Source organism: Carettochelys insculpta, chromosome 11 (genome assembly GCF_033958435.1).
Source record: "Carettochelys insculpta isolate YL-2023 chromosome 11, ASM3395843v1, whole genome shotgun sequence".
NCBI classification, from domain to species: domain Eukaryota; kingdom Metazoa; phylum Chordata; order Testudines; family Carettochelyidae; genus Carettochelys; species Carettochelys insculpta.
Window position 1 is genome coordinate 7,763,003 of NC_134147.1, and position 13,767 is coordinate 7,776,769.

A 13,767-nucleotide genomic window follows, 5' to 3' on the forward strand; every position below is an offset into this window, starting at 1 on the left:
GTGGTTACTGGCACATTTTATTTCCTATGTGCCATTTCTGTTCCAATTTTTCTTAAATATAAGTTCCTCTTTAAAGTAAGATACATATTTTGGGGGATCATTAAAGTGCCTTTTATTTGCTTAACTGAAATTCAGATCTACCTAACTGTAGCTATCAATCAGCCAAAGTTCTGGTAACTCTACAGGTCAAAACATGCAATCCTAATTTAGGCAGAATTGTTAGACACACTTACTTCTCCCATGAGGCCATCAGACAGCATCCAGTTGCTCTAGTATACCAAACAGGGGCCACTTCAAATACTGATTACAATCAATGGTCAGAGCAGGCTTATTCAGTGGAACTCCAGATTGTTTTGCAATGTAGAATTCAGTGGGATTTGTAGATTTACCATTTAAAGAGAAGTATGCGCAAACTACATAATCCCAGGGCAATCTCCTCTGAGTTATAGCAAAGATGTTTTAAAACTGTGTCATGTAAACCATGGTTTTTTTTAATCAGATTTCTAAAACAGTCATAATGATTACAAGTGAAGTAAAAGCAGAACTGCTTTTAGCAAACCCTGTACAATTAGACAGACTAGAATTGATGTGCAATGTGTTTTAGTTTAATTATAAAATACTTGCTTTTGTAGAAATGAGCGCAAATCCTCTCGACAATGATGGAATAGAACCAGGAGCTTTTGAAGGAGTTACAGTTCATCACATAAGAATTGCAGAAACTAAACTGACCTCAATTCCCAAAGGTATGTGTTCTTTTTTGTGCGCTAAGGAGAAGCCTGAATAATTTATCAGTCTTTTAACGTGTGCTATATACAAAAAGAATCTTCACCTCCACACAACATTCTGATTTTATATGTATTATTTTTCCTCTCAGTTTCTGTAGTATGACTTTACAATAGTCAAAACAATAATTTGTATTCCATGGGTTCTAAATTTGTTCATCTCTCTCCACTCTCTCAGAAGCAGCCACCCTTCCTTCCCATATGCCTCTTTCATCCTTGGGATGCTGTTATTGAGCACTGGTGAACATTACACTTGTTCTCCTATCCCACTCTGTCTAGCATGGTGCATGCTGCTTTCATTAAGGTCAAGAAACAGCAATAACAAACCATCAGCAAGGAGGAGCAATTCAGCCTAGAAGAGAGAACAAACTAGGCCAAGCCTTCCAACGAATTGTAACTCAATCCTTTAATTTTCCTCTGGCAGTCTCTCGCAAACAGTTAAGAACAATGCAGGTTTCAGAGTACGTTGAATTCAGCCAGTGTTGTAACTGAAAACTGGTACAGATACTTTGTCAGTCTGTCTGAAAGAACAGTTTTCTTTATTACTCTTCTAAGTAACTTATGATCAACTTTTCAAGTAATAATTACTTTCCATTTGAATTTGAATTTTGTTTTTTTTAACAGGTTACAGAGGTGCTTCTCAGGAAACCAAGGCAATAAGAGGCCCAAGCTTTTAATTCAACAGAGAGGGCAATTGCTGGATATAATTTCTCCATGAACATGCATCTTCAGGAACTCAATTTTTCAGACAGGCAAAACAGAGAAACACTTCCCAAACAACTGTTAATGTCCTTGCTATACTGAGATATGTTTAGGCTTGTAATTAGGACTGAAATATGATCTTGCACCCTTATTCCTAATAAAACATTTAATCATGCTATGCATGATTCTCCACAGGCCCTTAGCATGAGAATCTGTAGATTATTCACACAGCCAAAGACCAGCACAATCCAGGACCACCACTGATCTTATCCTTTCACCCTTATGTATAAGTAGATCTGTGGATCACAGAAAGACTTCATCGAGTAAAGTATTACTCGACATGAGTAAAGGTGGTAGAGTTTAACTACATAAATAAAAATCCAACTAGAGTGATTAAAAAAAAAGACAGCAGAAATCTAAAGGGAGCGGACACTATAATTAAAATACTTTCTGTCAATTTCAGTTAACTCATGCGATTAACTCAAAATTAATTGCAATTACGCATAGTTTTAAAAAATAGAGTTATCAATTGAAATTAAATATTTTCATAATTTTTCTACTTTTTCTACGACAAATTATTTTGTATTCTGTGTTATAACTGAAATCAAGGGCTACAGGCACACTAGCGAGATTTGCCAACAAAACCCTGGTTTTGTAGACAAAACTGGTGGAGCATCCACACACAAAAGGTGTTTTGTCAACAGTTTGTTGACAAAACTAAGCACTTTCGCCAGCAGAGTTCTGCCTCACAGGCATGAGCATAATGGCACCGTCAACAGATTCTGTTGACAAAAAAGCTATGTGGGCATTTGGGGTGGGGAGGGGGCCTTCTCCCGGCAGACAGGCATCCAGAACAATGGGTAGCACTGTCTGCTGTGCTTCCTGGTGCCTGTTTTGTCGAGAGAGTGGCCAAGCAGTACAACTCATGTGTCAACAGAGTGGAGAGCTCTTCAGATTGGCTTTTGTGCATGGGTGCACTCTGCTGACAGAAGTTTTGTTGGGAAATCTCTACTGATAGTGACTTTTGTCAACAAATCGCTGTAGTGTAACCATAGCCGATCTGCAGAGTGCTCACTTTACATTATTTTTATTACAAATATTTATATTGTAAAAAAATGATAAAAGAAATAGTATTATTTAGTTCACTGCATGCAAGTACTGTAGTGGAATATATGTGGATATTTTTTCCCCTTAATAATGGCACCAAAACCAAAGCAAGGTAAAACATTGGATTCTACAAGTCCTTGCAGTCCTACTTCTTGTTCTGCCAAATCACTAAGACAAGCAAATTTGCTTACATTTATGGGAGATAATGTTGCCCCCTTCTTTTTTACAATGTCAACTGAAAGTGAAAACAGGTGTACACATGGTACCTGTGCAGCTGACATTGTAAGGAACAAGGATGTGCCAGATATGCTGAACATTCATATGCCCCTTCATGCTCCAGGCACATTCCAGAGGACATACTTCAGTGCTGATGACACTCGTTTAAAAAAAAATTGTGACTGAATTCTTTATGGGAGAATTGTATGTCTCCTGCCATTTTTACTAACATTCTACCATATATATCATGTTATAGCAGTTAGATGATGACCATGCACATGTTTATTTTAAGAATAATTTCACTGAAGATTTGACAAAACACAAATAGGGTACCAATGCTAAATTTCTACATCACTTAATCCAGGGTTCAAGAATCTAGCATACCTTCCAAAACATCAGAGGGAGGGGCTTTAAAGCTTGCTTTCAGAAGTCTTAGAAGAGCAACACTCTGATGCAGAAACTATAGAACCCAAGTCACCAAAAATCAATCTGCTGGTGGCATGTGACTCAGATGGCAAAAACAGGTATTTAAGTCTACGCTGCTTTGTATCATTATTGAACAGAACCTGTCATCACCATTGATGCATGTCCTCTGGAATTGCAATGACAAATAGAGAGACATATGAATCCTTAGCGCATGTGGCATGTAAATATCTTAGAATGCTCACTACCAGAGTGCCATTTGAATGCCTTTTCTGGCTTTCAGGTGATACTGTAAGTAAGAAGTGGGCAGCAAAATCTCCTCTGAACATTAAAAAAACGTGTTTGCCTAAGTGCTTGTCTGAAAAAGAAACAGGCTAGAACTGACTTATAGATTCTGAAGTTTTATATTATTTTACCTCAGAATGACTTTTTGTACAAAATTCTACATTTGTAAGGTTCAACTTTCATGATAAAGAGATTATGCTACAGTACTTGTAAAGGGGGGACTTGAAAATACAATTTTTGTTTACCATTTTACAGTGCAAATATTTGATATCAAAATAAATATAAAGTAAGCACTGTACACTGATTTAAATTACAACACAGTACAATGTACTTGAAAATGAAAAATCATCAAAATATTTAAATAAATGGCATTCTATTATTGTTAACCATGCAATTAATTGCACCATTGTTTTAACTACATGACAGGCAGAAAAATTTCTGATCAGTCTGTCTGAACACTTACCCAATCTAGGGTAAGATAAAGATATAAATTTCTTCTTAAAACAGAGTTGACGAATTATTAGTCAAAGTCCATTTACTGTTTATTTCACTGTAATAATTCAAAGAGAAACAAATATTCAGGTCCATGATTCTTCTGAACAACAAAACTATCAATTAAAACAACACATGAAGACTAGAAAAATTTAACACATAATATATATAGTATCTACCGGATATTTTTTGATCCAGACAGCACACCAGACCTATCCAGCACCTTCCCAATCCTTCCCAGAAAGAGGAAGCTGTCCAAAATTTAATGAATATAAATATTTTAACCAATTAATTACACTGATTTTTCTTCCATTTAAGGGCTACCATCCTCTTTATTAGAGCTTCATCTCGATGACAACAAAATTACAGCTGTTGAACTTGAAGATTTTATACGGTACAAAGATCTTCAAAGGTAAAACATAACATCAAAATTTCCAGGATTTTCCTAATCACTTTAGAGAACCCATTTTAGAAATAAGGTATGGTATGGTGAATTGTCTGGATACTCCAAAAGGACAACAGGAGACATGTGATACAGGTTTAATCAGGCTGCAGCATTATTATTAGATGTCTAGGACTACCTGACTGATAAAATGGCAAAATGTACAGTGCAAGTAAGCCCCCTCACCACACACACATTTGTTTCCTTGCATAATTAATGGAGGAGGGGGGGAAGAGTCCTTTTACTAGCTCCCTATTTTCCCACCCCTATCCCTCTGCAGATTCAATACCAAGACCATACTATCTGGAAACGGACGTGGGGGAAGAGTGCAGGGGAGAAGGAATGTCTTTGTCCACCAAAGCTTATGCTTCAAAAAATGTTAGTCTATAAGACACCACAGAACTACTTGTTTTTTCTAAAAGCCTTGTAAGCAGTGGAAGTATTGGTAATGTGCTAGACAATATTGACCTCCAGTGGTCCAGCAAATTCTCTCATCTGACACTAGTCAGGTCTCCAGGAGATTCAACCCCTACTCTTTCTCCACCCATCCCCAAAAGCTTCTGCTCCTTTTATGTACTGGGGAATTGGAGGGCTTGCTAGAGAGTCATCTCAGGAATCCATTTTGAAGCATTTGTAAGAGGGAAAAATGACCAGAATTCACCAAGGGCAAGTCATGCCTGACAAACCTAATTGCCTTCTATGGCGAGGTAACTGTCACTGTGGGTATGAGGAAAGTGATATACCTCAACTTTAGTAAAGCTTTTGATAGTCTCCCACCGTGCTCTTGCCAGCAAGTTAAAGTAATATGAATTGGGTAAATAGACTGTAAGGTGGATAGAAATTTGGCTAGATCATCAGGATCAATATGTAGTAGTCAATGGTTCGATATCTGGTTGACGGTCAGTATCAAGGGGTGTGCCCCAAGGGTCAGTTCTGGGGCTGGTCATCTTTATCAATGACCTGGATGAGGGAATGGATTGCACTTTCAGCAAATTTGCAGATGACACTAAGCTTGGGAAAGAGGTTGATACACTGGAGGAATAGGGGCCAGAGTGAACTAGATAAACTGGAGGATCGGACTGAAAGAAATCAGATGAGATTTAACAAGGATAAGTATAGAGAGTCCTGAGCATGGGATGAAAGAATCCCAAGCACTGCCACTTGCTGGGGACCAACAGGATAAACAACAGTTCATCAGAAAAGGAAATGGGGATTACAGTAGATGAGAAGCAGGATACACGTCAACAGTGTGTTTTTGCTGCCAAGAAGGCTAATGGCATATTGGGGGACATAACTAGGAGCATTATGATTATTCCCTTTATTTCAAACTGGTGCTGCCACATCCAGAGTATTGAGTCCAATTCTGGATCCCCCATTACAGGAAGAATGTGAATGCATTGGAGACAGTCCAGAGGAGGGCAATAAAAATCGCTAGGGGGCTGGAGCATGTGAGGACAGGCTAAGGAATTCGGGCTTATTTAGTCTACAGAAGAAGGGAGGGGAGATTTAATAGCCTTCAACTTCTTGAAGGGCAGTTCCAAAGAGGTTGGAGATAGGCTGTTTTCAGTGGTGACAGATGACAGAACTAGAAGCAATGGTGTCAAGTTGCAGTGAGGGAGGTATTGTTGGATATTAGAAGAAAACTATTTCACCAGCAGTGTAGTGAAGCATTGGAATGGGTTACCTAGGGAGGTGGTGGAATCTCCATCCCTAGAGGTTTCCATGTCCTGGCTTGACAAAGCCCTGGTTGGGATGATTTAGTTGGGATTGCTCCTGCGTTTAGCATGGTGTTGGACTCAATGACCGCCTAGGGGTCTTCCAACCTTGTAATTCTATAAATTCTTCACAAGGGGGAAAAAAAGGGAACAAAGAAAAAGCAGAGTGCATAGGAAAAAGTCAGAGTGGTCAAAAAGACAAGTAGAGGGCAGTATCAATTTCTCTTAGAGGTGTAATGCCTCCATTTAAGTGACAGTTTTGAGTTTATGCGGTGCCAGTAACCAGTTTATTTCAAAGAAGGGGAAGTGAGGAATTAGGCAGAATGGAGGACTTTTGGTGAGAGTATTTCTGAAGGGGATGGGAAGGAGCAAGAAAAGCTGTAAAGATCAAGGAATGATCTTGGGAACACTAGAGATGAGTGGAGAGAGAGATGGATCAAGTCCAGGGCTACAGTGGGAGACAAAAATTGATTCAAGATTGCTAAATTGAACCCCGGATGATCAACTGCCAGCACATGTTAATCGTCCACTAAGTATAGATGTTCCCTAAGTTTCCAGAGCCTGATTGGACCGAAGTTAGTGTATGTCTATACTTAGCTGAAGATCGACATGCTGGTGGTTGATCTTCCAGAGTTCGATTTAGCATGCCTAGTGGGACCAGGCAAAATTGAAGGATCAGGGTGCCAATGTCAACCCTGGTACTCCTTGTGGTCGTGTTTCTCCCGTCAACCTCCCGATGCAGGGACAGTGGCAAAAATTGAGCTAAGGTACTTTGACTCTTAGCACATGAACTATAAGGAAAGGCAGAGAGACTGGGGCTTATTTAGTTTGCAGAAGAGAAGATTGAGAGGCAATTTGATAGCAACCCTTCCTGAATGGGGTCTCTAAAAAGGCTGGAAAGAGACTGTTCTCAGTGGCAACAGATGGAAGAACAAGGAGCAATGGTCTGAAGTTATAGACCCTGTGTCTACATGAGCCCCTTCCTTTCGAAAGGGGCATGTTAATGAGCGGGTTTGAAAGATGCTAATGAGGCGCTGCAATGAATATGCAGTGCCTCATTAGCATAATGGCAGACACGGCGATTCAAAAGTGCAGCTTTTCTAATCGTGCACCGCCCGTGGAGACGGGACCTTCTGAAAGGACTCCCCCAGTTTTCAAAAGCCCTTCTTCCTAACTCCAGATAGGAAGAAGGGCTTTCGAAAACTGGGGGGGGGTCCTTTTGGAAGGTCCCATCTCCACAGGCAGCGTGTGATTTGAAAAGCCGAACTTTCGCATCGCCAGGGCCACCATTATGCTAATGAAGCACTGCATATTCATTGCAGTGCCTCATTACCCTCTGTTGAAGATCCAAAGGCATGCTTCAGGAGGAGTGTGAAGAAGATCCCAAACAATGTTGGAGCAAGCACGCATCCTTGTTTGACGCCGCTCCTGATTCTGAAAGCATCCGATAATGCGCCGTCATACTGGATGGTTCCTGTCATGTTTTCGTGGAACGACTGGATCATCTTGAGTAACCGTGGAGGACAGCCTATCTTGTGGAGCAGTTTGAACAGACCATCCCTGCTGACCAAGTCAAAGGCCTTGGTCAGGTGGATGAAGGCTATGTAGAGTGGTTTTCTCTGCTCCCTGCACTTCTCCTGCAGCTGCCTTAGAGAGAAGACCATGTCAACGGTAGACCTCTCTGAGTGGAATCCGCACTGCGATTCGGGGTACACCCTCTCAGCAATCTTCTGGAGTCTGCCAAGGATGACGTGAGCGAACAGTTTACCAGTGACGCTTAGGAGGGAGATTCCACGGTAGTTGTTGCAGTCGCTTCTGTCTCCTTTGTTCTTATACAATGTTACAATGTTAGCGTCACGCATATCCTGTGGAACCTCACCCTCTTTCCAGCACAGGCACAGTAGCTCACGCAGGGGTTCAAGGAGTGTGTCCGCGGTACATTTGATTACCTCTGGTGGTATACCATCCTGACCAGGGGCCTTTCCTGCTGCAATGCTGTCGATGGCTCTCTTCAGTTCATTGACAGTCGGTTCTTGATCCAGTTCATCCATTACTGGTAGGAGCTTGACGGCATCGAGGGCTGCGTCAACCACAACGTTCTCGCATGAGTACAGCTCGGAGTAGTGCTCAACCCAGCACTCCATCTGTTTGGCTTTGTCAGCGATGACTTCACCAGATTTGGATTTCAGAGGTGCCATCTTGTTCTGGGTGGGTCCTAATGCCTTCTTCACACCCTCGTACATTCCTCTGAGATTACCAAAGTCAGCACAGGTCTGGATGCTGCTGCATAGCTGGAGCCAGTGGTTGTTGGCACAACGCCTGGCTGTCTGCTGTACTGTTCTTCTGGCCTCTCTAAGTGCTTGCTGGGTACTCTGGCTTGGTGAGCGTTTGTACTCCAGGAGCGCAGCGCGCTTCTTTTCAATGACTGGAATCATCTCATCGGAGTTAGCTTCGAACCAGTCGTTCATGTTTCTAGCTCTTCTTCCAAACACCAACAAGGCCGTGTTGTAAACTGTATCCCTCAGATGTTGCCATTTGGATGTTGCATCGACTCCCCCAGGGCCGCTGCACGATTTTCCTGGAGGCTCTCTCTGAACTTTTCAGCTTTCTCCGAGTTTGCCATCTTTCTGGCGTCAATGCAGGGCCTTCCAGCAGGTTTAGAGCGGTACAGCTTCTTGGGTCTCAGCTTGAGCTTGGAGCAAACTAGCGAGTGATCTGTATCACAGTCAGCACTATGATAGCTGCGTGTCAGAAGGACGTTTTTGAGGTTATTACGCCTAGTGATGACCACATCTAGTTGATGCCAGTGCTTCGAGCATGGGTGTCTCCACGACACTCTATGCTGTGGCTTCGTTTGGAAGAATGTGTTTGTGATGCACAGATTGTGGTACGTGCACAGTTCAAGGAGATGCTGTCCATTGTCATTCATTTTTCCCACACCGAAGTGTCCTAAGCAGGAAGGCCATGAGGCCCAATCAGCTCCAACTCTTGCATTGAAGTCACCCATCTTGCTGCACACAAGATCTGATGGGAAACTGTTTAACCTTGCAAGGCCGAAAGCTAAGTCTAAGGTGCGAGAAGTCCTCATCAGAGACATGCTGTTCACAGACAATGCTGCTGTAGTGTCTCACACAGAAGACCAGCTTCAAAAACTGCTGGATCGGTTCTCCAAAGCATGCAAGGACTTTGGGCTTACCATCAGCCTAAAGAAGATGAACGTACTCGGTCAGGATGTTGCTGAATCCCCATCAATCAGCATTGACAACTATATGTTAGAGGTCATCCACAAGTTCGTTTACCTCGGGTCCACTATCACTGACACCCTGTTGCTGGACACTGAGCTAAATAGGAGGATTGGAAAAGCGACCACAACTCTGTCCAGACTCAGCAAGACAGTGTGAAATAACAACAAGCTGTACACTCACACCAAAATGCAAGTCTACAGAGCCTGCATCCTCAGCACCCTCCTTTATGGCAGCGAGACTTGGACCCTGTATGCCCGCCAGGAAAAGAGGCTAAACGTCTTCCACTTGCGCTGCCTCAGGCGCATCCTTGGAATATCATGGAAGGACACAGTTACCAACACTGCCGTCCTCGAGCAAGCTGGAATCCCAACCATGCACACCCTCCTCAGGCAGCGTCGACTCCGCTGGCTTGGCCAAGTCCACAGGATGAACGATGGAAGGATTCCAAAAGACATCCTGTATGGTGAGCTAGCCTCTGGCAAAAGACCTCCCGAACGCCCCCAGTTGCGTTACAAAGATGTCTGCAAGAGAGATCTCAGAGAGGTAGACATCGAGCTGGACAACTGGGAAGAACTAGCAGACAACCACAGCAGATGGAGGCAGGGGTTACACAAGGGCCTTCAGAAGGGTGAGTTGAAGATCAGACAACTAGCAGAGGAGAAACGAGCACACAGAAAGCACAATAAGGACTTGCCAGACACCCACTACATCTGCAAGAGATGCAGCAAGGACTGTCACTCTCGTGTGGGTCTTTATAGTCACAATAGACGCTGTAAATGAAGTCCTCAATTGAAACTTTAAAGGGCGCAATCCATAGTCTATGCAGACTGAAGGATGCCTACTGCCTGCCTCATTAGCATCTTTCAAACCCGATCATTAACACGCCCCTTTCGAAAGGAAGGGGCTCGTGTAGACCCAGCCAGAGGGAGAGGCATGGTTGCATATTAGGAAAAATTATTTCACTGGGAGGGTGGTGAAGCACTGGAATGTGTTACTGACAGAGGTGGTGGAATTTCCATCCCTAGAGGTTTTTAAGTCCGGGCTTGACATAGTTGTGGCTGGGGTGATTTATTTGGGGTTGATCCTGCTTTATTTAGGCAGGGGGCTACAGTAAATTACCTCCTGAGGTCCCTTCCAGCCCTAGAATTCTCATAGCTGGAGTTACTTATCGTACATCAATTTCCCCCCCTTGTGTAGACCTGGCCTTAGTTGGTTTCAGGGAAAAGAAACATATGTTTCCCTCAGAGACTGGAGACAAAAACAGTGGTTTCACATTGGAGAAGATTGAGGAAGAAGGAAGAAATGAGTGTATTTCTGAGAGATAGAGGCTCTAAAAGTAGAAAAGTCCTTCTCCAAGGCTAAGCTGATACTCTGAGAATGTGGATGAATAAATTTTAACTCATGATTTGCTATCAGAAACCTAAGCTGGTAGCTGCCTGAAGGCTTCCTTGTCAATGTAAGAAACCAGAATAGAAAGGCATAAAGAGAAGAGAAAATTTGAAGTGTATATTTTCCTTCCCTTTATCAATTTTGGCCCCTTAACATTTTGAAGTAATTATTTTTGGCCCTCAAGCTAATCACTGCCTTACACTAAGTTACAGTGTGAGTGACAATTTACGTGAAAAGGAAATCTGAAAAGAGAAAATAAATGTAATGTGCGGAAACACCTTAGAACTTCAGGGATACAAAGAGTTACCCTGAGCTGTAACCAATGTAAATTTTTTCATTTGTCTTCCTATTGTGTCCATATTATGACAATACAAAATACTGTTTTCTTTGTACATTAAAAATTGACTGGATTTGTTCTCTATTTAAAGATTATGGCTTATTTACACAAATGCTGCCTCTTTTTAACATTTGCTCGCGAAAGAAAAAGTATTGCAGACCAACTAAATAACTCAGGTACAACTTCCCAAATGCTGCCAATGAAGTGGAAATGCATTGGGCAAATGTTCTGTTCTGGATTTGTCCCATACTCCAATGCTGATTTATTTTTATATTAAAATTAACATTTTTTCCTTCTTTTTTTTCCCCTGTATACTCCTGTGTGCAAAACTTGATTGAAAAGTCTACTTAGCAATGCTATTATAAAGTGCCATAAATCAGCAGTGAAGCTTTATTGCTTTATTTCTAGGCTGGGACTGGGAAACAATAAAATCAAAGATGTGGAAAATGGAAGCTTTTCTAGTATACCAAATGTGCGAGAAATACACTTAGAAAACAACAAACTGAAAAAGGTTCCTCCTGGATTACCTGATTTGAAATATCTGCAGGTAATATGCTACTCTCAGTGGATTTTTTGTTTGTATGTTTTTTGGCTTTTTTGTTACACTAATTAGGAAATAACTTGCCACATAATTACTTTCACAAATATGTATCTTGGATACTGTTATTACAAGAAAACAATAGGAAATGATGCATGTATTTGAAAGGATAACCAGGTGGACGTAACAGGATCACTCGACAGTAGCAATTACCTGCAAAGAAAAAAACAGCCCAAAAGATATTTTGTGTGTTACAATAACACCTTTGAAGCCAACAGCCTAGACCCACAGGCTATGTTTAGATTGGAGGGTTTTGTTGTCAAAATGCGGGGAGTGTCCAGATTCCCAAGCCATGTTCTGTTTACAATAACTCCAAAGAACACAGCACTTTTGTCAACAGCCATACCCTACTCCTCATGAGGAAGATCTGTCAATAAAAGGCAGGTCTGGATGTTCCAGGTGGCCTGTCAATAGAAAAGGCCGCCAGGGCACTATGCAGGTGCCCGGGGGAGACACCCCATCCACAGCAATCAGTGCTCTATGGTTCCAGCCTCCAGCCCTTCTTAAAGCCTCAGGGAGCATGGGAAAACACATGGCAGGAAGCTGAGAACTTGCAAGCAACATGCTGCTCATTCCCATATCCTCAGAGCCAAAGGACAGAAACCCCAAGATGGCTCTGGGCCCTCGAGGGACCAGCCTGAGGGGTCCCAGGAGCCACCTCAGGATTCAAAGAGGAGGGCCCCCTCCTGGACCGCGGCCAATGTTCAGGCCTTCTTGGACCTGTGGGGTGAGGATATACTGCAGGACCCCAAGGCGTAACACCATAACACCCCTGCCTACAACCAGATGGCCACCACCCATGTGGAATGGGGCCAACCCAGCTATCAATCCATGGAGCAGGTCCAGGCTGAAGTAAAAGAGCTCAGGCAGGGCTACATTCAGGCCCAGGATACTGCCCGATGCTCTGGGGCAGGACCTGCTACATAACCCTATTACAAGAAGCATCATGACGATCCTGTGGGTGGGAAGTGGGGGGGGACACATTAACTCCAACCTGCACCATCAACACAGTATTGGAGGCCCCCCCACTGCCACCAGAAGCACCATTAGGGGAGGAGACCTCAGAGCCACAACCCCCACTGGAGCTTGAGCCAGACATGATACAGGAGAACAGTAGCAACCTCTTCATCACGCTGGAATTGGTCCCCACAAGCCATGCCACCTCCTGGGCTTCGTTCGTGCTAGGCAAAGGTCTCTCCGGTAAGTACCTCGCATGTCACACACCCTAGGGTGTGGGAGGCAGCTGCAGACAGGGCATGCTGTGAGTGTCACCTGGCTAGCTTGAGCAGGACCTTACACTGCGGTCATGGCACATGGAACTATGTGCTATATGGACCTAGTAGACAGCCCCCAGGCAAGGGCACCCAGCCTACTGTCAGCCTCACAGGAGCCCGGAATGAGACTGACTGAAAACCTTGTAGAGGAGGCTCGGGGTCTGGAAAGACATACAGATCAGGCTATATAACCAAATTAACAAGGAACCTTATAGTAAACTGCTGCCTGTAACCTGCATACAATCAACACTCAAAAGAACATGTCAGCTTATTCACTATAAGGATTATATTTATTGGCTCCCTGTCCTTTTAGGGTTGTACTCTGGCCCTTTAAGGGCTGGGAGCACTGCTGAAAAGATAAAAAAGAACAAAAAGTGAGCAAAAAGTAGTTCCATGAGAGTTGTTGGAGAGTGAGAGTCAGCTCCTGTGGGGCTTGAGCAAGCTTTTTTTAACGATATTAACTTTATCAAATCTCAGTTCTAAAATCATCCTTAGTTTGTGAATGTAACAAAGACAACAGCAGCTCCACCACAACTTTTTGTGTGTTCATGTCTTTTTAAATTCCAATAGCTTACCACAGTGGGTAGGTCAGGGTGAGATGGGTAAACTGGGCGTTGGGCTATGTCTCAGGGAATGATGCTTGTGCAGAGTGGAGAAAGAAGAAACACCCGACTTTTCACACAAAGTTACAATAACATGTAATAAAAGAATCAAGGTTTTAGCTGTGATTTTTCTCACAAACCATCTCAGAAAAACAGCA

At 42.8% G+C, this 13,767-nt stretch overlaps 2 protein-coding genes across 2 annotated transcripts in view; one reads left to right on the top strand and one right to left on the bottom strand.

The window, feature by feature from the left end:
- Positions 1-13,767, bottom strand: part of CENPP (centromere protein P) — a 308,478-nt gene that overhangs the window by 157,918 nt on the left and 136,793 nt on the right. The window lies entirely within an intron of this gene.
- Positions 1-13,767, top strand: part of ASPN (asporin) — a 40,518-nt gene that overhangs the window by 24,826 nt on the left and 1,925 nt on the right. The window contains exons 5-7 of the mRNA XM_075005816.1: positions 633-743; positions 4,326-4,419; positions 11,544-11,682. Of these exons, the coding sequence (XP_074861917.1) occupies positions 633-743; positions 4,326-4,419; positions 11,544-11,682 (344 nt within the window). The remainder of the gene's footprint in view (positions 1-632; positions 744-4,325; positions 4,420-11,543; positions 11,683-13,767) is intronic.